The sequence below is a fragment of the Typha latifolia genome, chromosome 4 (genome assembly GCF_019914945.1).
Source record: "Typha latifolia isolate L0001 chromosome 4, TyphaL0001v2, whole genome shotgun sequence".
Classification (NCBI taxonomy): domain Eukaryota; kingdom Viridiplantae; phylum Streptophyta; class Magnoliopsida; order Poales; family Typhaceae; genus Typha; species Typha latifolia.
Window position 1 is genome coordinate 3,942,621 of NC_133089.1, and position 26,073 is coordinate 3,968,693.

The 26,073-nt window shown below is 34.6% G+C and overlaps 2 protein-coding genes across 3 annotated transcripts in view; one reads left to right on the forward strand and one right to left on the reverse strand.

Annotated features, from left to right (window-relative positions):
- The window catches only part of LOC140785893 (calcium-transporting ATPase 3, endoplasmic reticulum-type), a 33,378-nt gene extending 10,545 nt beyond the window's left edge, over positions 1–22,833 (forward strand). Inside the window, exons 7-35 of one of the 2 annotated variants that reach the window (XM_073133983.1) lie at positions 391–436; positions 1,146–1,205; positions 1,309–1,389; positions 1,591–1,676; positions 3,710–3,811; positions 3,984–4,037; positions 4,642–4,743; positions 6,224–6,282; positions 8,381–8,525; positions 9,797–9,904; positions 10,974–11,126; positions 11,237–11,341; positions 11,843–12,039; positions 12,759–12,870; positions 13,035–13,133; positions 13,213–13,358; positions 13,970–14,027; positions 14,397–14,489; positions 15,658–15,708; positions 15,815–15,946; positions 16,181–16,282; positions 17,500–17,554; positions 18,315–18,400; positions 19,608–19,756; positions 20,640–20,745; positions 20,891–20,944; positions 22,235–22,283; positions 22,406–22,498; positions 22,602–22,833. In XM_073133983.1, the coding sequence (XP_072990084.1) occupies positions 391–436; positions 1,146–1,205; positions 1,309–1,389; positions 1,591–1,676; positions 3,710–3,811; positions 3,984–4,037; positions 4,642–4,743; positions 6,224–6,282; positions 8,381–8,525; positions 9,797–9,904; positions 10,974–11,126; positions 11,237–11,341; positions 11,843–12,039; positions 12,759–12,870; positions 13,035–13,133; positions 13,213–13,358; positions 13,970–14,027; positions 14,397–14,489; positions 15,658–15,708; positions 15,815–15,946; positions 16,181–16,282; positions 17,500–17,554; positions 18,315–18,400; positions 19,608–19,756; positions 20,640–20,745; positions 20,891–20,944; positions 22,235–22,283; positions 22,406–22,473 (2,658 nt within the window). In that variant the 3' untranslated portion in view covers positions 22,474–22,498; positions 22,602–22,833. Of the gene's footprint in view, positions 1–390; positions 437–1,145; positions 1,206–1,308; positions 1,390–1,590; positions 1,677–3,709; positions 3,812–3,983; positions 4,038–4,641; positions 4,744–6,223; positions 6,283–8,380; positions 8,526–9,796; positions 9,905–10,973; positions 11,127–11,236; positions 11,342–11,842; positions 12,040–12,758; positions 12,871–13,034; positions 13,134–13,212; positions 13,359–13,969; positions 14,028–14,396; positions 14,490–15,657; positions 15,709–15,814; positions 15,947–16,180; positions 16,283–17,499; positions 17,555–18,314; positions 18,401–19,607; positions 19,757–20,639; positions 20,746–20,890; positions 20,945–22,234; positions 22,284–22,405 lie in introns of both variants that reach the window. The other variant, XM_073133982.1, reaches the window with a different exon arrangement.
- Positions 22,834–24,888: 2,055 nt separating this feature from the next.
- LOC140787712 (uncharacterized) lies at positions 24,889–25,365 on the reverse strand. The gene has a single exon (XM_073136800.1). The coding sequence runs from the start codon at positions 25,363–25,365 to the stop codon at positions 24,889–24,891; it is 477 nt and encodes a 158-aa protein (XP_072992901.1).
- Positions 25,366–26,073: the final 708 nt, after the last annotated feature.

The following is a 26,073-nucleotide window of genomic DNA, read 5'->3' on the forward strand; positions in this document are numbered from 1 at the left end:
CTCCTCTTTTTCACCTTCTCTCACTTCCATTTTTTTATAAATAAAGTGGCTGCCAAAATTAGGTCTCTTTACTAACCTTTAATTTGTTATTGGATTTTAAGCGGCACCTGACCTGTGCCGATCCGACAGCACAAGGCTGTGTCATTGGCACATCCTGTGCTGGGTGCCGATGCTTTATCGGCACGGCAATTGCCGGTCAGCATGCTTTATGCTGACTAACGTGACCATCCTTGTCATGGAGTCTTTTTGTAATATCTGCCTTCTTCATGCTTATTTTTTACTATCACATAATCCATATATTGAGATCCGAAACTTAATTCTCCTGACTTTCTCTCTAGACTTATGAGTTCTTGATGCACCTATAATATTTTAATATTGTTAACTTTATAGGAGTTGCGGGCGTATCAGGCTGATGTTGCAACTGTTCTACGAAATGGTAAGGAAGTTGTAAGGACTTAAAATGCCTTGCATGGTCTACTTTTGTTTTGCATACATGTCTATATATATGGAGTTTTTACCTGGTTGCATTGGCATATACTGTAGTGATTTTGCAAATGTTTGTTATTATCTTGAGTTTACTTCTTGTCATAAAAATATATTAAAATATATGGTATCATGGGTCGCAGGAACTACCAAATTAGTTGAATATGATTCTAAGTTTAGGTCCACGTCATTTGTGTTGCTCAATGTTAAGCAATATCCAGTGCAACTCTTATCTCCTACTAGACAAATATGTGAGGTGATCTGCAAAGTTCGATCATGATTAGATTTCATTCGAAGACAATAGCAGAATCATGAAGACAATAGCAGAATCTTATGGGTTGCATATGATGACTTTGGGTTAGCTGAGTAATTTTGAAGATGAAATCATTTATGGATTTTTTTTTTCTTTATTATGTTAGAGTTCTTTGTTAGAGGGCTATGTTAGACTGACTAATTGGTACTGAGACTCTGAACTTTAAGCATGTTCAGCAGTATTAATGTAAACATTAGAAATGTCGCGTAAAAGTTCTTATTTCTTTAAATCAAAAGTCTTTCATTAATTCAAAAGCTTTTTGGAGCAGTAGTAAGCATTCTGAATTTTTTTTCCTGTTTGAGAAAGTAGTTATTATTTATTCAATTTAGAAAATTGGTGGTCTTTTCAGGTTGCTTTTCCATACTTCCTGCCACAGAGCTTGTCCCTGGAGATATTGTAGAAGTTGGAGGTATGGTCTACTCTTATAAGTAGAAATGTCATGGATTGGAATTTAGAAATGGATCTTCAGTTCCCTTATCTGGTTGCAAATCCTTCTTCTTTCTGTCAATTAGTCGGGTGCAAGGTCCCTGCTGACATGAGAATGGTTGAAATGCTAAGTAATCAACTGCGTGTTGACCAGGCAATTCTTACTGGTATGCAGTTCTTTTTTCCTTCGATCATGTGTTGTTTGTTTTTGTTATCTCAAGTCGAATGGTCCATAATACTATACTTCTATGTAAGGAGGTCTTTGCAAATAGATACATTATACCCCACTATCAAACTTTGGCTGTATTCTCCTCATTATATAGTGAAGTCTTTATACTAAAATAGCTCTGACCTTTTCTGTAAATTAGGTGAGAGCTGCTCTGTGGCAAAAGACCTTGAATCCACTTCAGCAACAAATGTTGTTTATCAAGACAAAACGAACATCCTATTCTCAGTGAGAACGTTACTTTGACTATTTCTGCAAGATTCCTCTCGTTCTATTCTTTTTGACTTGATCATCTGCTTGGTAATATGATATTTAAGATTGTTTGAGAAATTGGCTGATACTCTTATGTGTTGGCTGCACGAGTCAATATCGACCAGTTCTGATCTGAAACTGCTCTGGAACAAGCAAGTTGTCCACTTTCGGCCAGAGACAGTGAGGATCACCTGAAACTAGGCCTCTCAGTCCATTTTGTTCAAAATGGGTGAAATCTGTTGGACAACAACTAAATTGTTGCTTGGTAATTGTTGTTGGGTTGGAATTTTCATTTTTATGCTAGATTTTCCTTGAGTTTAACCCTGATCCAACGTGATGGGGATCTCATTTCTGGTAAGCTATTACATCTACTACATTGCAGCGAAAAATCAAGAGAAAGAAGAAGAAATGTACCATATCATGGGCTCGTTTAGGCTATGCCCAATGCCCCTTGATGCACAATTTTTCAACCCTTGGGCTCCATTTCTATACACCCATCTGATCCACTATCTTATCTCTATGACAAACTAAAATCATTTAGTAAAGTATCAAAAGAAGCTTCTTCCTGCACTTGATTTTGTACTTGAACTAGGTTATTTCCCTTTTCTCTCTCTTACATAGTCTCCTCATCTCTACAGTTATTATTTAAGATAGCTAGGAGTATTATTATCACTAATATTTCATTGTCCTGTGAGTTCTCTTGATTTTCTCTTAGTTTCCCTCTGCTCCCTGTATTTTCTAGTGCCCTTTAGCATTGTTTTAATATTTTAACAAAACACCGAAATGTCTGAAACAATGACCTAAACTGCCGATACATTTTTTTCGGCGGCCGAAGCCCAAATCAAACTGAACTTAAAACCTTGATACATCAACCCAACCTCTTAACTGCCTTACCGACGTAAAGGGCCAGGAAGACAGGAAGTGGAAGTGACATATAGTGTTTACTATGATTAGCCCTTGCTTTGTTATCAGCATATTAGATAAACATTGGAAATGAACTCATCACCTGCCAATATCTGTGATTGTATTTTTTTTTCCATTATACCTCATATTTTTTATGGATTATCGTCTTAAGTGAAATAGCAGAAACAGAACTTAGTTGAAACTGCATTCAGTGATGAGAAACTAGCTATTTGATAATGGGTGCATTAGAGTGTGCTCCCTAGTCTCTACTAACTGCATATAGGACGCTTTTTAGTAGTTTTGAAGAAACTTCATGGTCATCATTGTGAAGGTTTGTTGTTTTCAAATAATTTAATACAGGATAAAGCTCGATTAATATTTATAAACTATATTCATGAGAGGAAAAATACTCGAATATGTTCCTCATCCTTTCAGCATCATTTGCTTCTGCTGGATACAAACTAAACCTGTCATACTTTCATCATTAAAGAATTTATCGTATATATCCTAGTAGTTGTAGTTGTTTAAGCTTTTCTAGTGTGTTGCTTGTTTTTTCTGTTGATTCAAGTATTTGCTTAACTGGAATCTTGTTAGAATGATGCCTCTTAGATTTGAAGTTTAATGCGCTGGATCTCTATCATTACTCTTATCTATGTACCTTGTTTTGTTACTATTATGCAGCTTTATTTGGGTAGGTATTTACTTATCTTTTCATTTTCTTTTTTGTCAAATTGTTGAAGCGCCTTTTCTTGGATTTATTTGCACAGTAAAGTAGTAAGACTTACATATCTCCAAGTCTAGATAAGTTTTCTGCTTTCAAATATTTTGTGCTTCTAGATCCATTCATTCTTTTCTATTGTGAAGTACTTGAAACTGTATAACATAAATCCTAACCTTGAGTATCCAGGTAGTTCTACTTCCTATTCTTTCCTTTTTGGTTTTATGACTGTCAAATTGCTGAAATGCCTTCTCCTGGACTTATTTTCACAGTAAACTATGTCATATATATATATATTATGTATATATTTTTTGTGCTTCTAGCTCTCTTCTTTTTTATTATGTTGTACTGCAACTATATTATGTAAATTGAGACCTTGAACATCCAGGGCACTGTTGTTGTAGCTGGAAGAGCGAGAGCTGTTGTGATTGGCGTGGGCTCTAATACAGCAATGGGTAGTATACGTGATGCAATGTTAAGAACCGAAGACGTAAGGACCTTCTGATATGTCTTGGTTTCATGTTCTTTCTTCCCTGCTGTTTAGATTTCTCTCTCTAGCTCTGCATCTTGTATACTTTGCTAGTGTAATCTTTTCTTTTCACATTAATTATTTATTCGTACAGCATGTCCCTCATTATGTTACATTTCTTATGACTTTGCAGGAGGCAACACCTCTGAAGAAGAAGCTTGATGAGTTCGGCACATTTTTGGCAAAAGTAAGTGCCCTTTATTTTTTTTATTTTGTTGTTTTCAATAAAAGGGCGTTAATACTTGGGAGATCAAAGTGGAGGTTTTTCTCAGATGCTCCTAGAAAGAAATAATTGTTAAAGATCGTCTGCAATGGGTGTTAGATAGATCCTTGCATAGTCTAGCTGCCTGAACCTCTGAATAAAAGTCATGAGAATAATTTGTTTAGTAGGATACCTCCTTTGGAAAATGCTCGGAGGACTCAAGGCTAAAATTGGCAGGAAGATTTTCAAATGCTTGTATGAATACCCACAAGTCGATCATGTTGCTCATCTCTATGAATGAATCTATTTTGTGGTTATCGTGATTCATTATTCACTGCATTTGGATCTTGCAGCTCATGTATTTTAATTGTACATGGACAAGCAACTTATATTGCCAAATTTTTATTTGTATTGGTATATTTTACTTCCATAGTTGTATGACTTTACCATGTTGTTCCTTTCAAGCTTATTTTGTTTCATGGTTCTCTTCTTTGAGGACCTTGTCTTCTTTAGTGGCAAGTTTTGATAGTCCCATATTGCAAATTTCTCTCTTCATCTATATAGATTCTATATAACTGTTCTCTTTCAGGTCATTGCAGGGATCTGTGTTCTTGTTTGGGTTGTAAATATTGGTCATTTCCGAGATCCTTCTCATGGTGGCTTTCTGAGAGGTGCTATCCATTACTTCAAGGTACTCTGTTGTTTCTTGTTACTCTTCCATTTGCCACATGCATTGGAGGGAGCTCCTGCACAAAGGGGTTCTTCATCTATAATTTTGTTGAACAGTGCGAGTAGTCTAAATAAATCCCATATTCCTCAGGCACCTGCAAACTCCAATAGAGATGTTAATAGGACCAATAAGTTTGTGACCCATTGCACTTCTCTATACAATGTGTAGGTCTGTTGATATTTTCAGTTAAAACTCATAATATATCAGCATTCCAATAAGCGATATGCTGGTCTTTTGGGGTTAGCCCTATGCCAGCGCTAGTATATAGACGGCAAACACATATGTGGCCACTTATGCAGGTGCATGAACCGTATTGTAGAACAGCTGACATGAATCACATTGTAGAACAGAGGTCTTCATATATGTGCTTTTGTCCGTATTTGGTAGTAATCATGGAATGTAGATTGTCAAACCCCTTAAATGTTAGCTTAATTGACCGCTTTATTTGCTATATTGGATCTTTGATTTCTATTTTTCTGTTGTTTTTACCAAAGTTTATAAAGTTCCTTTTCTACGCTAAAAGTATTTGGACCTAATTATCCAACACACCATATCTTTTTAAGCTGATTTCTTCCCATAGATACATTCCGAACATCCTCTAGCAAGGATTTCCTAATCTACTCTAAAAGAAGTCAAATATTCATCTTCATTTTTAAAATAAGCACATGCGGAGTTACTTTTGACTGACATCTATTTTGCTCAAATTACTTGGTTCTGTGTTAAAAGAATCTATACAACCAATGTGTGGCAGCCCTGTATGAAAAAATCTACTCCAAAGGAAATCAAATATTCTATGCATTTGTAATATATGTGACAGTGTTAATTGTTAGAATACTTTTGGTTGAGCTGGTTTCTCTTATTCCTCAATAAAATGTGAATTATGAGCTGTCAAATTGAGTACTTATTAAAGAGGTGTGATGGATCACCGATGGGAGATAGTGGGCATGTGCTTTTCTTCTCCTCTTGCTGCCAAGTTCTTTCCTAAGGGTTTGGTATTATCTCTTACATCAGACTTCAAGTCACATACAGTAGGATACCAATAAATATGTGTTTAAGTGGCTATAAGCGATCAAAGTAACATATTTGAATTTTTAAGAAATGTAAGAGTAGAACACCTGCCCCTTATTGTTGAAGATAAGTGCCTTCTATCTTACTTCTGGGATAAGTATGATATTTTGAAGTCTTGAAGATAATTGAATCAATAAGAAAAGTAAGAGTAGTATCTGTCCCTCATTGTTGGGGCCTTTCATTTTGCTATAAATTCTACTCACTTGAATTCCACTATTTTTTAAATTATTTTTTTCTTTCTTTTTTCTGTTAATTAATAACTTTGTCTTTCTTCCTTCCCAACCAATCTGGCATGCCTCTTTTTAACTCGTTCCACGTCCCTCCTCTCCTGATTGTGTATCTTTGTTATTTAACTGCTTTTTGCTGCATGTAGATAGCTGTTGCACTTGCAGTTGCAGCCATTCCTGAAGGGCTTCCAGCTGTTGTGACAACGTGAGTCTTCTTGGTAGGATGCATGTAATATTTCTGTTTGTTGGCTTATGTTGTTTCATGAAGTAATCGTCTATATTGGCCTATGCATTTATATGAAGAATCTCTTTTGAAAGCTGATGAATCAGAAGTCATAGCTTCTTATACTGCAGCTTATACATTTTATTGCCACGCAAGTTCTAGCCTATTTTCCTTAGTGATTAAAACTGAGTGCCATTTGATTGGTGAAAGGTTTTTGCATCTATGTAGAAAATATCTGCTTATTCAGAGTATTGTTGTACATTATTTCCTAAAATGTAGGCACACATGTAAAGGGCATCTATCAGCACTATTTGCTGACTAATCATATATGAAAGATGAGAAGCTTTTATTATCTCCATAGTTCCTGATTGGCCTATGAAAGTATGTTTTGTTTATCCTAGGTGACAGTATCAGAAAGTGGGTATTTGGGAAACTTCTCAGCAATTTTCTGTAAGAGGCACTATATGGCAAAGAGGTGACATTGAGGTGGCAAACTTTTTGGTCTCAGAATTTAGTTTAGGAATTCACTTAGTGTTTCTTTTGGAGTTTTGTAGGTAAATTTGTTGAAAGCTATATACAGCTCACTCCGGCAAAGGAATTATTCAAGATTACAGTATTTCTAAATCAAATTATGTTAATTAAGGAGCTTGAAATATTACATGCTTACAATTGTCGTTTATAACTTCCCTTTAAATACATTATCTTTCTAACTTCTTTGAGAAGGCGTTGAATGAAATTTCTTTCTCAACCATTTAGATGTACAAGCTAGTTTTATAAGATAGAACTTAGAACCTCACCTGTGGAGTCTGTAGAGCTACTTTGTTAATGTTATGGATTTTAAATCATCATTTCTACCTGTTCTTGTTGAGGGTTTAGATTTTTCGATAACTCATAAAAGAGGTAACCGAAGTGAAATTAAAATATCTCTCAAAGTATTTCTACTTTTATTTGCATAGGACTGTGCGGAAGATGTTGATCTCAATCTCAACTGGATTCAACATTATAATTTTTGTTTTGCTGTTTTTGTGGTTTTAGATGGAATTGACTGAAAGATTGAAAGTGGTTTCACATTATGTGGTCTAGATAATGGTTTTCTTTTCTTGCACTATTTTGGTCACACTGCTAGCATGCAACAATTTTTTAAAACAGTTGCACTATTATATTAATCCCATAATTTGCATCTTTTGAACATTAAGGTTTGGATATTCTGCTAAGTTTTATCATTCCAGACAATCTTTCCTTGAATGTTTAGTTATGTTTCACACTTGCAGGATCAAGGTTCCGAAAATCGGTATCGGGATCGGCCGTCCGGAAAAACAATACGCATCGGCCATATCGGCCGCTTGTATCGGATCGAACTATTTTAATTAAATAAAATTCTAAATATTATTTAAAAATGTTGAAAAATTTCTAAAAATTTAGAAAAAATTATAAGAAAATAAGAAATAATAATTACTCACATCTAAAGTTTAAAAAGTAAAAATATCTCTTCCTCTCTCGTTTTCTATCATTCTAACTGTTAGTCGGAGGTATTCATTCTTTCCCTCATTCTCTTTCTTTTTTATCTTTCCCTCTTTCTCTCCCTCACCCTCTCTTTCTTTTTATATTTCCCTCTCTCTCTCTCTCCCTCTCCTCTCTCTTTCTGCAGCAGTGCTGTTTGCTGCATCGGCTGATTTATGCCCGGAGCAAGATCAGCCGAAACTGGGAACTATGTGTAGGATATAGCAACTCATATTCATGCAGTAGTTCTTAATGTCAAAACTCATTTATTTTGCTTTTTGATATATACTCTTCTCCTTTTTGGATTTTTCTGTATCAATTTGCATGTGTCATAACAATTTACTTGAACCATTAGTCACCTTATTTCCTGACTATCATTTATTAAATTGAATGTGCACAAAATGTAAGAAACAGAACCAACTAACTGATTAGTTGTCAATTGAATTTGCATTAGACAATGGTGTAATTGCTTTCTTATGGCCGTTTGATCTCTTTATATCATCTTAATCATATGCTTTTAAACTTGAGTGAACTAAAATTTGAATTTTGCATAACTATGATGTATTTTTTGTTTGATTAGGTGCTTAGCTTTGGGTACCAAGAGAATGGCCCGCTTGAATGCTATTGTCAGGTCTTTACCTTCAGTTGAGACCTTGGGATGCACAACAGTAATTTGTAGTGACAAGACTGGTACTCTTACAACAAACATGATGTCTGTCTTAAAGGTGAGTAATTGAACTTGGGATGTTTTAGGTGGATATATAATTCCTGTGCATGCAATTTTTAACATATTTCTTTTGAAACTTTGCCATCATATTTCTGAATCCTAAATTATTCTCAAGTAATTCTCTTTGCCTGGAGTATATGTCGTTTCATGTTTTCCCTTTCGGTTTTCCCCTACACTTTCTTCATATGACTTCTATAAATTTTTCTTACCTATAAACTCATCGGTATGTATCTTCTACTACAACATGGTCTTGTAGTTTTCTCATGTCTTCTATGTGATATTAAGATTTTATTATTGTGTTCATATGCTAGATAGACCTCTACATATTCCATGTGTGCAAAGTAATTGGCATCCAAGAGTTCTCTGATAAGTTTCTTCTTTCTTGGTGTTTTGGCTTGCAATGAAGTTTGAGTTCTGATTGGGAAATACTATGTCCTATCTGTCTACCTCTCCAGACACGATATCTTGATTCTTGAGTGCCTATGATGATGAGTTGGTGACTACATCTGCTGGCATGTGATGGTTGGACATAAATTTGAGTTCTTGTGAATGGGCAATGGCAGGTGATCTTTCCAATGGTAGGGAACATTGCTCCCATTACTGACAAAGAAAGACACAAAATTCTTCTTTAGGTCTTCCAACTGCAGTATAGGCAGAAGGAGCTAGTATAGAAAACCTTCTGTATAAGGTTCAAAATGGTGAAGGTAGAGTAGACGATGATCGCATAGTCATTTGGCCAGCTATGGAAAGAAAAAAGTAATGACATTACAGGTTTTTTACCCAAATTAAAGGCATATGCTGATAGTTTATGGATAGTCAATAAGTGACTAAGAATCGAAATTGCCATGGATCATTGATAATTTGATACATTACTACTCAAGAAGTAGATTTTTAATTATTTTTTCCCTCTTATATATTATGGGGTATTATTTATTAATTTCCAAAAAGATTCTGAGTTTCCTTTTGGGTATTCAATTGGCTACTACTGTCTATCAAATAGTTAATCTGGTACTTCTCAGGTATTTCAAGATTCCTCTCTCAACTTTCTTGTGTTTCTAAATCAAAATAAAATATCTGACTCGATACATATGGGGCCTTCTGGAACACCTTTAATGATTCTCATGGACCTATCATTACCCACTTTCTTTCGCTCCACGTTATATAATTCTACTGTTTTTCTCAGAATGATTGCACTATAATGACAATAAATTGCTTAATTTGCATGATTTCATTCATGACTGGTGACTAATAACATTCTTAGGTTTCTAGGTCTGCGTGGTTCAATCTGTGCATCGAAGTTCAATCACTGATGAGTACTCTGTCAGTGGAACGACATTTGCACCTGATGGGCTTATATATGATGCTTCAGGAATGCAGGTATTAGTTCCATATAGTCACTTTTACTATTTGGAAGCAGGTTTACTTATACAAGATTGTTTCGTGAGGTCCACTTCTGTAGCTTGGATTATCAAGTTGTCCATGTTAGCTTTAGAACAATGGCGAGTCATCTAATCTTCTAAATTTGTAAGTTTCATGCAGATTCCATTGTATGTGGCAGCAACCTGTATCTTGTGATCTCCTTTTATTTTTCTTTTTTCTTGTGAAAGTTGCTTGCTTTGTGATCATGATCTTAGGTGCAAATATTTTTGTTGAGGTTGGTTATTTACGCTTGGATCAGTTAATCCAGAGGAGTTTAATTTGTGAAAATGTTAATCTTTATTCCATTTTGAGCTTTTCCACACTATGTTATTCTTGGAATATAGGTTGTGATATTTTTGCTTAAATTAGGCTGGGACCCCTTCCGGTAGGTACAATTGCCTTGCTTATTTATCCATGATAACATCAAAAGATATAGCTTGCTAATTAGGTTTGAGGAAAAATCAAATAAAATATTAACCCACTAGATGTAGGAATTGACCTCATATTTACCTTAATTAACATTTAACATTTTTTTAGTTGATTTTGTTTTCATTCTTGCTTTACTTGTATATGTGGTACCATATTCAATAAGCTTATGATATATAGTACATAAAGGGATGTCCAAGTGGTCTGTTTTATACTACAAATCCCTTGTAATTGAAATCAGGAACTTCCTTGTGCCTTTCCAGAGCTGATTCTTGAAGCAGAACTGAGGACCACTTTTTTTTCCTCTCTAAAAGCTATGCTGGAAGCATCCCTTCCTGTTCTTTACTTGAACTAATTCTCCTTGCTTAATATAGAATGCTACACGTGCACATAAAACGGCTACACTGTTTGCTTAGTAATTAGTACATCTGTAGACATCCAATGAGCTACAAATACCTCAATCATGCTGGAAATTGCATTGCATAATTGCTTTAGTAAGTAAATGATATGTAGACATAGAAAAGTTCATATATATAAAGTCTTTGTGGCATCATAAAATATTCAAGATGTCGATAGATGCTTAATTTTGTACTTTGTGCAGCTTGAGTTCCCTGCTCAATTTCCATGCCTTCTTCACATAGCAATGTGCTCAGCGCTTTGCAATGAGTCTACACTACAATATAATCCTGACAAGAAGACTTATGAAAAGATTGGGGAGTCCACTGAAGTTGCTCTCCGTGTGCTTGTGGAGAAGGTCAGTTGGTACATGTGATGATCAACTTCTTATTGCATTATATATACTATATTTGTAAATGAACTCACTAGTATATTACAGGGCACTAATTTAGCATTAACATTTGTCAGGTTGGCCTTCCTGGTTTTGATTCTATGCCTTCAGCTCTCAATATGTTAAGTAAGCATGAGCGTGCATCGTACTGCAACCGTTATTGGGAGCACCAGTTCAAAAAGGTTTTACTTCTTGATGCTATTCTATGAAGTACAAACTTTTCTTGTATTACATTATCCTATCTAAATTTCAGCTCAAGTTTGCTCTATGACATATGGTGCCACTTGGTTGTCTGTTTATTTACTGCCAGAAACTTTTCATCATGTTTAGGAACTTTTTTATTTTGACATTGTTTAACTAGTAATAAATTCTATAAACCATGATACTATACCAAAAATAGAGTCCAAAAGTCCAATAAATGTTTCAGATTTAGGATAGTTAACTTTTGTGGTCAATACAATTAATAGGAACTTTCAAGTTTCAGCTTGTTTTTCTTATTTGTGTTTTCTGTTATTTGTCAACATTGAGTGTTTTGAGATACACATATGACCAACTATAATTTTGATAAGGTCCTGTTCTTGTCCTTGTTGTTTGATGTTCTTTTTTTCCTTTTTGTGTAGTTGAATGATTTTCTCACTGTATTTCTTGTACCTGTCTTCTTTTCCTGATTTATTCTTGAATAGATCTCTGTTTTGGAGTTCTCCCGTGACCGCAAGATGATGAGTGTCCTTTGTAGTAGAAAGCAACAGGAGATTATGTTTTCTAAGGGTGCTCCAGAGAGCATAATTTCAAGGTGTACGCATATCCTGTGCAATGATGATGGTTCTTCTGTACCGTTAACCACAGATATCCGCAATGAGTTAGAATCAAGATTCCAGAGGTTAGCTTATCTTTTTCATAAAAAAGTACAATTTTTATTCTTAAGTTCTTATTTTGAAATCATGTCATTATATTTTTAGATTTTAGTTGACTCAGTCGATTATGTATTAATTTATGTTGTTATCAGTTAAGGATGTTACTTTGTCTGACGTGGACCATCCGTCCTGGTGTTATTTATTTGAGTCAAGGAACACCCTGTCTGATAAATGGTGGTATGGCTGCAATGCTTGCCCTCCCCTGCATAGCTGGGATGCTGGCACTAGCAGTGCCAATGAAGACGATTTGTGCAGTTGGTCACAGTCACAGTTGGGCCTCTATTTAGTTTGTAATTGCAGTAAAATTGGTTTAGAGTTCTCTTTTCAATTTGTTGATTCTTGTTTCGGTTTAATCTGGAGCTTTCCTTCACAATTTTGTTTGGAGAGTCACTAATATCTTCTCTGAAACTGTTCTCAAGTAGTTCAGGAAGCACTTATTTTTGGTGTCTGTTGCAAATATCCTGTTTCTTTGAAGCTTGTTACAATATTCATTTTATACCGTTTCATTGATATGTATGATTTGACAATGAAGCAGAGATCTAGTGGTACTTATTTTTTCAATGATGCAATTTAATTGCTAGATGGTTATACTTTTTGTCTTGTTTAGTATGATCAACTTAAAAAGATAGTCAATTTTGGCATTCTTATTGCTTCTTAATTTGCTAAAATGTCATATAATGGCCAGTTTTGCAGGAAAAGACACCCTAAGATGTTTGGCATTGGCATTGAAACGAATGCCCATGGGCCTACAAACTCTTTGTCATGAAGATGAGACGAACCTTACTTTCATTGGATTGGTACACTTGCTCCTTTTGTTATTGTTGTTATTATGTGACTTACATGTTACATGGGCCATGGCCACTATCTTTTCAAATATCAAAATTCAAAATATTATATTGGTTTAGTATCTTCTTTGATGAGGTTTCTATCAATGTCTCAGTTGGTTATATTCTCCATTTAGGTTGGGATGCTTGATCCACCAAGGGAGGAAGTACGGAGTGCTATGCTATCTTGTATGTCTGCTGGAATACGTGTTATAGTTGTTACAGGGGATAATAAGGTTAGAGGAGTATGCATCTTTCTCTATTACTTTCACAGGATAGGATATTTCTCCTGGAAATAATCTTGTGATATATTAGTCTACAGCAGAATCGTTGTGTCGGCAGATAGGTGCTTTTGAGCACTTGGATGATTTCACGGGGTACTCTTATACAGCATCCGAGTTTGAAGAACTTGCACCTTTGCAGCGGACAACTGCATTGCAAAGGATGGTATTGTTTACCAGGTGGTTTACATTCTTGCTCTACCATATGACTTTCTTTTCAACTCCAATCTCCTGTCTTGTAATTATTCTCTCTTAGCCTCATCATTTTCTTTTGACTATAATACTGCCTTATTATGTATTTTTCGTGATAACCTCTTGAACAGTGAAGTGTCATCACCTGTGACTCTTCGTCCTGGAAGGATCAATTTTGTTTCCTTTTCATGAAGGGGACTCTATGATAGATAATGGAAGGGAAATTAGTATTGGTACAAAGGTCTTAGTAGTTTCTTCATGTTAATACTATTCGGTGTCAACTAGTTCTGTTTATCTGTACCTGTATCTTTTGCATAAGTTAATTTTGCCCATGAAACTTAGTTTTTCCTATTATTAATGATTAGATCAGCCTGGGTTTTTACTGAACTTCTTACTTGTTTCCACTTTAAGATGGCTTCCCATTAGTATTCACCTAAATATTCTTTATCCTTGGAATATAATGCAGTTTCAAAAGTCCATTTTGTTGTTAATATTGTCGACCATATTGTTAGATATGAAATAGTAGGCATCAATATGTTCTTGTGTATCTATCCCGTCTGTATCTATTATAAACTCAAGATATACTATCTTGATGATAGGGTCGAACCTTCTCACAAGAAGATGCTGGTTGAAGCCTTGCAAAATCAGAATGAAGTGGTAAGCTTCTAACCTCATTTAGAACTGTCGATCAGAATGTTTGTATTTAGTTCATTCACACAGTGATTAATTTTCTCTAACTATATCTAGTGGTTTAAGTCTAATATGATTGGAATTTCTTTTGCATGAAACACATGCTGTTAGTGGCATAAGAGAATTACAAGAATAACAAAATAATGTTTTCAAATCACATACCTTGGATTTGTTCCACTATGCTCTTAGACTTCATTACCTATATATTTCTCTATTTTACCTGCATTGCTATTGTTCGAAAGGAAATTAAGCAGCCTCAAATATTTTACATTTTTGTACTTTTATGAGATGTTCTAAAATGACAAATATTTTACCATGTAACTCGTCATCTACAAGGTCGCAATGACCGGTGATGGCGTCAATGATGCACCAGCTCTGAAGAAAGCAGACATAGGAATTGCAATGGGATCAGGAACTGCAGTTGCTAAGGTATGCATGCTTTGGTATAAAGAAAGTAAAAATCTTTATTACTTCCTTTATAGTTTTTAGTACTCTGAAAGAACACTGTACATTAACAAAATGGTATATTAGGGTCAATGATAATATTTAACAAGGGAAGTAATTGTTAAAGCCAGGGAAAAACATTAGTTATTTGGATAATCATGTCATCTCGGAGAGAAAAAGATCCTTGTAGTCAAGCTAATTATTTGAGTGGTGAATTTTATGCTTGGAAAGGGTTTCTTTGTGCAAATCAGAACTTTATTAGTGAATTAATGCTACAGCCTTTGATAGCGAATCAGAACACTTATTACACGTATGCGTTGGCCATACAGGACATAGATGACAATATCCTCAAAACATCCTCCTTTTTTCAATTTCATTCGTCAGTTCTTAAGTAAAGGAGCAAAGACTTTGCTCTTTAGCTTGTTATGGTGTTTCATGGCCACATGATGACTTCCTTTCTGAATGAAAGAGACCATGCTAAATTTGGACAATGAATCAAATGAAATCCCGCCAGTATTTGATCAATAATTGCAGGTCAAAGGGTAGATATATCTTAAAAGCTAAACTTCATAAGCAAAATTATATGAATTGCTTGTTAACACACACTAGTACTTTATTGATACTAGAAAAGTGTGAGTATTGATAACACAGCCTATTTGACTGATAGAGCCATGATAAATATTGATATATGTTGAAGCAGTAGTTTCTTTTATTTAAATGTCTATGAAGGGCAGAAATTCCCTGCAAATAAGGTACTGGGCCACAGGGGAAAGATGATCATCAGAAGATGGACAATCATAACTCATAAGTAGCGGCAAGTTTTCAAGACAATGTTACACTTTAGATTGATAAATATAGCTGGTTCCCAATGTAAGGTTGGAATTTCATTGTGATCTTTTGTGATTTATATGTGAATATTTCCTGGTCAACAAGGAGAAACTACCTCTTCCTATATGACCAATTGGACATTTTCTTTTCCTGTTTTGTCATTATAACTGATTTAATTGTTATATTTTATTTTGTGGATATTTGAGAAATCTAACAATATTCATGGAGCTTGTTACATATGCCTAATCTAAATGTGTCGGTTTCATGGAGCTGCTTCAATTCTTCATATAGGATATCATAATGAGATATTGTGTAAAACTTTCAGAGTGCTTCCGATATGGTATTGGCTGATGACAACTTTGCTTCAATTGTTGCTGTAAGTTCCTTTCTTCTGAATAGCTTTTGTTTCTCAAAATTACATACAATTAAATCTTGTGAAAGATGAGCCTTCGAACTTAATTTTAAATATCATTTTTCAATAGGCTGTTGCCGAGGGAAGGGCCATATACAATAACACTAAGCAGTTTATCCGATACATGATATCCTCAAATATAGGAGAGGTAGTTTGTATTTTTGTGGCAGCGGTGCTTGGAATGCCTGACACTCTAATACCTGTATGCTCTCAGACCTTTTATCCATTTCTAGTATCTATCATACATTGTGTTTCTATAATTACTTTACAGTAACTATCTCCCCTTTCTACCTCCTCCTCTTTATCCTTATGGTTATTATCTTCTTGCCTAGCACTTAATTGTGTTATTGTTGTTACAAGACACCCTTTCCTGTACTTTCTTTAAGAGCAGTAAGTATTGAAATAACTTTTACCTATTTATTATTATGTTCTGCAGGTCCAGCTCCTGTGGGTGAACCTGGTTACTGATGGTTTGCCTGCAACTGCTATTGGTTTTAATAAGCCTGATAGTAATGTGATGACGACTAAGCCTCGTAAGGTACGATTACTGTATTTGAAAATTTAGTAATACGACTACTTTGAACATTGCCGAATGGGTTGATTTGAAGTACATTTGACTGGTATAAATGACTCTGATTACCAACATATATTGCTAGTTTATGATCTAACTGATGATAATTTGCTTTGTAATGTTGTCACCCTATTGTTTGTCATTAACCGGATTAATGGATTTGAATCTTTGGATAAGCTTGAATGTCTGTAATGTCAGCTTGAGAACAAACATTATGTGAGCATCTTAGCAAGATGTGATCTTGCTTAGATGGCTGTCAAGTGTCAAGTGTCAAGTGTGTCATCTTGGAGCATCATTCGTTGCTGAGGTCAGATCTTGAGAACAAACATTATGTGAGCATTTTAGCAAGAGAACAAACATTATGTGAGCATCTTAGCAAGATGTGATCTTGCTTAGATGGCTGTCAAGTGTCAAGTGTGTCATCTTAGAGCATCATTCATTGCTGAGGGATCAGAGCATCAATTAACATCATTTTGTGTATAACAGTGATAGTGACGCTTTCATTTATTTGAGAAACCTTTTTTAATAGTCCCAAAGTGACTCTTTTTTCAGGTGCATTTATGTATTCACTCAGAATAATTAATTAATTTAATTATTTTGACTACTGCCCTTCATATGGTTCTTGACTTCTTTCCATAGATGGGAAAGGGTAGGATGGGCATTTTAGTCAAAGAACTCTACTGACTATCAAGAATCCTTTTTCTGAAATAACGGGATATGATTTTCTTTATATACACCTGAAAAGGATTTGAGTTGCATATATGTCACAAGGAGTTTTTTTCATAATGGGGCTGAAATATAGGTGGTCATATGCAAAAAAGTAAAAGATCCAACCTTGTTTTTGTGTTTTTTAGTTGCATACACCTGCTGTATGGTTTCATTATCATCTCTTCATCTCTTAACTTATAGCTTAGCAAAGTAATTATCAAACATCATTTGATGCCTGTGTCAAAAGGAACTCATGTGCTTCCAGGCATATTTAATGCATAGACACAGTTGAACAAGTGAATAAATATCTCATTACAGATAGAACCATAAGTCTACATCTTTCAGTCGAGCTTGTTCAGTCATAAAAGTTTCTCCATTCTTTGCTGATTTGTCATATATGTCATATTAGAGGGTCTAAGGTAATGATTTTTAGTGGTGGAGTTTACCATCTCTGATGCTTTTTCTTGGCTTTTTAGGTTAATGAAGCTGTAGTCAGTGGATGGCTATTTTTCCGCTACTTGGTAATTGGAGGTATGTCCTAGATATATACGCAATTACAGATTGTTTGTAATTCTCTATTCTGCTATTGTTTTGTCTCCTTATTTTGCGTAAGTACTGTTCAACATGCAAGCTTTCTCCTAACAATATTGAAGTGATCAGAACTTTACTAAAGAAGGTGCACAAAATTTTTAAACTTGAACTGATTATTATTACTTTAATGCTGACATAGCATCACCATCCAGCCCAAAGCAGAATCATGCAGGGAAAGTACTTGCTTAGCCTTCTTTGATGGATAGACAATTTTAAAGGATATTGTGACAAATCTTCTTTTCGTACTTTCCCCTCCCCTCTAGTAGTGTAGCTTTACAGAACTGTTTAAGGCTAAACAAGTGGTGCTACTTTAAGCTTAATCTGTTTGGTAATGATGGTTTTATATTTTATTATTCTAGCAAAAATAAAATGAGAGACTATAGGCAATAGGTATTGTATTGTTGATAGGGTAAGTAAGCACCACAAAAAGGGAGGCAACTTTAAAGTTAAGGTCACAATGGGAAGACTAAGACCAAGAAAGAGGTGGTAATGGAAGATAAATGCCCCTTAGGTTGACGATCATCACATAATGGAATTTTAATATTTGTTTGACCTATTAGCAATCTATCATGCATTAAGTGATAGATATTATAATTAAAGTAATAATAAATGACAAAGTCTGATATTTTTCATTGCTACAGAATTGATTCATCTTTTCTATTAGATACCACGTCATAAGTTTGTTGTAATCTTGATGCAGCTTATGTTGGTCTTGCCACTATTGCGGGGTTTGTTTGGTGGTTTGTGTATTCTGACAATGGTCCCAAATTGCCATATAATGAATTGGTAAGGCATGGTAACTTTCCTTTATTTTGTTGAAATTACTCATCATCTGCAATTAAGTACTTGTCCTTCGAATATTATACATAGTCATATGAGCATCTGCATGCTTGAAGTGCTATTTTATCGGTCACTCTTTATGTCACTGGAATGAAATTAATATCTTGTAGTTTTTGTAAAGTTTCCGCTTGGAAACTTTTTGGTAAGATCCAAAATTAAATACCATCTTAGCTGCCAATGAAAAGCTGAAAAAATTTAGCTGTTTTATCTTTCACCATTCAATAATCGGCAGATTTTCGGCCACCCAACCATTTTCAGCAGTTTATACTATAGTGCCTAGTGAGCTTTTGAAACCTTTAACAGCTTCACTGCAGGGTAGAAGTTTGTTGTTTACCTCAGTTGTTTATCCAATGGCAAACCCATTAAAAATTTCATTCAACCAAGGGCACCTAGAATTGTAACTATTTTGAGGTTTCACCCATTTGAATATTTACTATTTAGTTTCAATAGGACAAATAGTCTAGAAAAAAAACTCAAATATCTCGTCTGTTTATAATATAAATGCATCATTGCAGGAAAGAGAATCTAATGATATTGCAGCATGTTAGTACCACCAAGTCCTTATTTTGAGCAATTATAAGAAATGAGTGGCAGCTATGGGTCAACTCTCAAAACAAAACTACTAAGGTGAATCATTCCTTTCTTGGAAAAATGACAGCCGTAGTCATCTAAGCCCTAGGCCACTGAAGTTTGGCGGGATCCACTTCAGACTACCCAAGCAGGGATAGGTGTTGGACTTTAGCATTTCATACGTCTTTTTTTCTTGCATACATTTTCGTTGAAGTTCAGATTAATTGTTCAGAACTTTGTTGGATTCTGAAGTCTTTTATGTTCTTAGGAGAAATTTAAGTTTAACTTTTGGGTTCCATGCATAATTTTATTCTTCTGTCAATTCTTTAGCATTCACAGCCTTAGTTGCCCAGACCACTGCCTTTAAGCCACTTTTGACAGTCTGACTCAAGATGGCCACCCCCAATATGGGCCCTAAATGGCCCTGATCTGCTAACATGAGTTCCACTTTTGTCCCATTTTTTTTTCATTTTTCCTGCAGCCCTCATGTTTACCTGCTATGTAGTTAGCTTTTCATAGTTTCTGAGCATTTCCTTATTGACTTCACAGCAGAATATTGACTTAGTTTTCTTGATGATATCAGGTCAATTTTGATTCTTGTTCAACTAGACAAACTACATATCCGTGCAGTATATTTGATGATCGTCATCCATCAACTGTTTCAATGACAGTGCTTGTTGTTGTGGAGATGTTTAATGCTTTAAATAACTTGAGTGAAAACCAATCCCTCCTGTAAGTAATTATGTTTTATGGAGATATTGTTCAGTGCTCATATTCATATTTTCATCTCGCTTGGGCTGGGGATACTTCAGTTTATAGTATATTTTGTATTTATCTATGCTTGCATTATGATTACTGTGATTCTCTCTTCTGTTATTTTGGGCTTGTTGTTTTCTTTTCTTATGGACATGCTGGTCACATCCCTTCTACATTCCTTTCTTAATTTTTTTTTGCTTATGACATAGTTAGTTCTCTGTAAATGTGCAACACATACGTGGACAAACTTAGAAGAGATGTTTACACCACATTGTTTTTTTTTCCTGAAGTCCGTCCTCATGTACTTTAGGTGAATTAGTATCTTACGATATCAGTAGTGCAAGTCAATCAATAACATTTTGTTATTGCACATATAACATAAATTCAGAGACCAGCATTTAGTACTTCTGTCTTGAATTTCAGATGTAATCATGCAATTGGTTCAGCTGTTGATTTTAGCAGCTAAACAAGCTCATTTTGGTGATCGAGTCAATTACTGTAGTATAATCTGAACTTGAACTTGTCAAATATAAAGCATGAAGGAGCTTTTTATTCATCGAAAGAAACTTGTACTGCATCAAGTGTGGAATATGGATCTGATTGGTCTGCAGTTTTTATGGGGAATGGAGACTTTTTCAATAGTAATATCTTCAAGAATAATCTTACAGATGTTAGATTCAGCAGAACTTCAACTAATTTATCCATGAAATTTGCTGATTGTGGGCTTATCACATGATTTCACTCCGGAAATCCTCATTGAAGTCTTCGTTTACGCATTCTAAATTCATGCAAAATATACTAACTGTAAGTTAATTGTTACAACAGAAATCTTAATCATCTTTTTTTTTTCATTTTCCAGTGTCATTCGTCCATGGAGTAATCTATGGCTTGTTGGATCAATATTTCTGACAATGTTGTTGCATATACTAATCCTATATGTTGAACCTCTATCAGTGCTTTTCTCAGTAAGTCCCCTTAGTTTTTTGTACTTTTTTGTCCTTTTTTGTCCTTTCCTGATTCAACTTTACTTTGGTATTATTTTGGAAGTTGGTTATTGGATGGAAGTGCTTGGAGAAAAATCTAATGGAAGTTATGCTCATTGTTTTGTAGGTTACTCCATTATCTTGGGCAGAATGGAGGATTGTTCTCTATCTCTCTTTTCCTGTTAGTATTTCAGAGTTTCTTTCTTATTCATTCTATATCATAGTATAATTGGGTGATGAGCTTTTTTTTATTTAATATTTTAATATCCTCATCTTTATTATAAGAACGAGATCCTGTATTAAAATGGACAAATGTACCTATGTGATAATCATGTTTATTAGAGTTATTAGATTATATTATTTATTTATCTTATTTTGTGGTGACCATGTATAAATAGGGCTTAGCTCCCTCTTTCATCATAAAAAAATACATTCACCAAAATCCTCTCTTTTCTCTAAACCCATTTTAGGTTTGGATCTTCTATTATTGCAATGTTCATAGTGTCTAAAAGTCTGTAGAACTAATTATTCATGTTATTTTCTTTCAAAAATGGCAGTTCAACTATCGAGTCATGCAGTAATTGTCATCATGGTCTGCCTCATAATTCTTAAATATGTTTTCTTCCTTATTGCACATTCAGTAATCGCTTCTAAACTCTAATATGTCCTGCTAAATGAATTTCTTAGTAGTTATATGTTAAGAACCATATATGTTGTTTGAGTAGCTCACCCATGTCTATATAGAAATTTGGCATCCCCCTCATCATTAATAACGGTCTGTGGTGAATCTTACATTTTCTTATTACATATGAAACTATATTACAAGTACATTTCTTCCTTACCTATGAAACCAATTGAGAGGTTGTGAGCATGTGTCATGAATCAATAAGTACATGACCTAAATTGGTTTGCTGCAGCAAGATGCATAATTCCATGGCATTAAGTAATTAAGCACCATAGTTCTATTAGGTTATGCTATTTTCTGGCATCGTATTTATAGTAAAAATATATTCTTGTTTCAATGACATGCTTCAGGAATCAACAATTTATTACTAAAATGTCAGTAGGTTTTTCTATACGTTCAGGCAAATTATAGATATCATGGAAAGATGATATAGTTATGGAACTTGCATCTCATCTGCAGTTGTTTATGATTGATAAACTTTTCACTTTAACTAACTGGTCTTTAACTGCCTGTAATGTAATATTTCTGGATGAGGATTACTCTTGTCAGATAAAGATGCTGACACAGATAGAACATAAAATTTGGTATATAAAAACAATCTAGCTACATGATCCATGGCAATTCAGGTCAATCCACTACTGCAGATTTTCTCTACTTGCTGTTGTTTCAATGATAAGCTCAGTCACATAGCAATAAAAGTTTTCAACTGCCATTATGCATGCTTGTACTCGATTTCATGTTGTTATTTGTAAATATTGATCCATCATGTTTGTGTCCTAATTGCAGGTAATAATGATTGATGAGGTATTGAAGTTCTTGTCAAGAAATCCTCAAGGTACGCCTTCTCTAACAGTGATCATGTTCAATTGACCCCTTTCTTCTGTGTACTACCAATTTGTCCTTATATGATTGTTTAGTAACTCTAGTTGACCTAATAGGCATTGTGGTTTTGTGCAGGTGGAAGATTTCGTCTAAGATTGAGGAGACATGACTTACTTCCAAAGAAAGAAGTTCGTGACAAGTAAATTGCGAGATAAAATAGCATTGATGGTCAGTGGTAGAGAATGCAAATAACACTAGCCAAAGAAAGATTTGACTGCTTTTGCAGCAGTGGTAGTCATGCGATATTTTTTTGATATTCTTTCCTGTGCAGGTGGTGATGATCACTGATTTCATATTCTTACCAAGTTTTGCTTGCCTGTTTAATTATGCATTGTAAGAGCTTTTGTTGTGATGTACAGCCCGTATAACCAGATATAATGCATCTAGCTTGTCCATTATTATGTAATAGGCAGCCGGGCCTTCTTTATGATCAAAATGGCGAGTATATGTTATGTGACTGGATTATTCAGTACCATTTGAATGAGATCTGTCCAAGTTTTTCAGACTGGTGTTAGGTGCTCTCATTGAGGGATGGAGCAAAGTGAATCTCTTTCCAACCTCTACCTTCTTTTTTGTACTTGTTCGCGGGAGATTAATTTGACACTGGATTCAAGAACTATAACTCTTGCTCTTTTATCGTTACAGCGTAACATGCATCGCCTGCTGTTATAGTGACCCCCTTTTCCTGTGTACATTTTGGCTGTTGGTCATAAGACTCATCCATGGAGAGTATGTATAGAGAATTCACGTCACTGTTTGTGTTTTCTTAGAACCGCTCTATTCAAGTCAAATAATGCATGTTGGCCATCTTAACTTACTCTCAAAATTAGTTGATTCTTCACCGGTTACTACAATATATACTTTATAATCCTTATACAACACAGCAGATTGCAACCTTTTGATTTATCATCGATGCAGTTTTCTTCTGCTGACCAAACTACTAGTATACTACTAGAATAAGGTCAAGTTTAGAAGAGCTATTTTAATATTTAATATCAGAAGAAGAGAGTTAAAATCAGTTTAAGAAGTAATAATGACATGTGATGTAATATAATGTTGATATTAAAATAATAAAAAATATTGAATTTGTATTAAAATTTGGTAATATTTTAAATTAAAGTAGTTTTTATAAATCACACTTTATATTTTATCTATTTTGATATTTGCACCGTCTTTGGGGATTTTATAACGCGACCCTTTATTTTTTTTCTATAATGTTCATTTAACATCTCAATGTTACTTTAGTTAACTCACATTAATCATGTTATATAGTTTATGTGATTTTAGTTCAAAGATTATTAAAATACCCTTAAAAGTTTCTAATCTAATTTAAATCCTCAAAAAATCTTTCTTCCCCAAAACTAAATTCTAACCCCACAAAATCTAAATCTTCTTATTTATAACTAAATTCTACTTCACAAAATTATAATATCAAAACCTATACCTACAAGAATCCTCCAAAATTCCTACTATGTATAACTTTACCTATTTTTCTCCATCTTTCTAGCTCAAACTTTTTTTTTCTCCATCTTTTTTCAAATTTTTTTTTATCTCCCTCCTCATCTTTGAGGTCGCAAGCAACAAAATCAGCTTGGCATTTGGGGAGCTATAAGATCTTCATGGCTTGTAATTTGGAAGCTCTAAGATCTCCATGGCTTGTAATTTGGAAGCTCTAAGATTAGCTTAGCATTTAGGTGATGTTCTCCATAGTTTGAGAAAAAGCAATAAGTATGGATATTCAAATTATGAATAAAATTAGAGATAAGTACAAGGGTAATTTAGAAATATTATAAACTACATAGTGGATTATAACAGAATATTCTCTTTCTGATATCATTCAGTTTGATTATAGTTAGGTTAAGTTAACTCAGGGTATTAAATAAATATTTTATGAAAAATGAGGGGTCGCGTTATAAAATCTCTAAAGACGGGGTGCGAATCATAAAATAGATAAAATATAGAGTATAATTTGTAAAAATCCCTAAATTAAATAATAAAAATACTTTTGATTGGATGTAAAGTAATAATAGAAATTAAGTGTCGTCTAATCTATAAGCAAAAAAATAATTTAAAATTTTTATTAAATTGATTTTTAGAAGTTGCATGAAATAAGAGGAGCAGTAAATTAGTATATCAAAAAAAAGTTAGAGTTGTTGTTAGTTACTGCACTAGAATAAAATAACTTATTTGAAAAAAGTTATTTTTATTCCATAAATAAACAAGGTCTTAAAAAAGTGTTTCCAGTTTTGACTTCCAGTGACACCGGTTTAATTGAGATAGTATTGAGTTTTATTTTATTTTTCTCTACCCCTTGTCTTGCACTGAGAGAATAGAAAGCTTAAATTTCATGTACATGCAGAGAAGAAATGTGACAATTTGAAATAGGAAGAAAGAGAGCAATAGTGTAACAACTGTTATAATAACAACTTTATAACTTCCTCCACAAAGGTTTATAAATAAAAAAAAATTTATACTTTCAAAAATTAATTTTACAGAAGTTTACTATATCAATGGCTATAACCAGATAGATGTCCATACTCTCTCTCATGAACATTTATTTAATCGAACGTCCCAACTTTTCCTTCACTCACCACAGCACAACTCCTGCTCCTTGGCCCCAATGCCATCTTGACATCATCATCAAACTCACAAGGCTCCTCCTCATCAATTCTACAGATTGCCACGCTGTGGCTCCGGGGACCCACTCCGGCGTACTTGTTGGGCTGGGCCTTTCTTGGGCCTATACTCCCTCGAGACGAAGCCCGTATCAGTTCTCGGACATCGTCCTCGCTGCTGCTGCTGCTGCTATTGGAGCCAGACCGGTAAAACCCTCGGCTTCCACTCCTCCGGGGCATCCCCGACACCATCCCTCCGGCCAAACCCTTCGACGGCCCATGCTGGGCCCTGTCCGCCAGACCCATCATGCCATTCACATAGATGTCCCTGGCCCGGCCCAGAGCTTTTATAGGAGCCTTTACATACTTGGTTAGTATGTTAGATGACTTGTTAGTTTCCTTGCTAACAGTTACTGACATGGTTGCAAGCCTGCTAGGTGCTCGAAGATATTAGAGGTGAAGGAGAGAAGAGGAAGAGAGAGAGAGAGAGAGAGAGAGAGAGAGAGAGAGAGAGAGATTGGAGATTTGAAATTGGAATTTGTGAGCTATGAATTGATTCGTTTAAGGGATGGATATGTATATATTTATAGTGTTGTGTGGAATGGAATTATGAAGAGAAGACTTTGCGAAAGAGACACTCCGAATGGACTACTTCTAAGGATTTAGATTTTGACCAACTCGGAGGATACCGCGTAGTCAACTAGTTATTTTGACTTTTGATATGCCTCCAATTCAAAAGAGTTAAGCAATCCTACTTGAATGATATTTTCAAAAGATTTTCTTTTTTCTGCACCTAAACTGTTTGGCAACTCAAATGATATTTCCAAAGTTTTCATGAGATGCCATTATTATTAATACGGACGCTCTGAGATTTAGAGTTCCATCAGGACAAATTAATCGAAAAAGAACTTAATTCTTACGCGAGTAGACTATGACCGATTCTTAGAGCACTTCTTTTTTTTTCCCCGTCAATCGTGGCTTAGTGTGACAGTCAACGATTTCATATGTTCTATCTTGGTAGCTCACTCGTTTTGAAATAATAAGAATAATAATAATAATAATAATATAATTGCAAATTATTTAAATGCCATCCCCTTGTGAAATCATCTTTTGAATGGACTAATTCTT

Coding starts and splice junctions, on each gene's coding strand:
- LOC140787712 (XM_073136800.1), bottom strand. CDS start 25,365: ATGTCAGTAACTGTTAGCAAGGAAACTAACAAGTCATCTAACATACTA.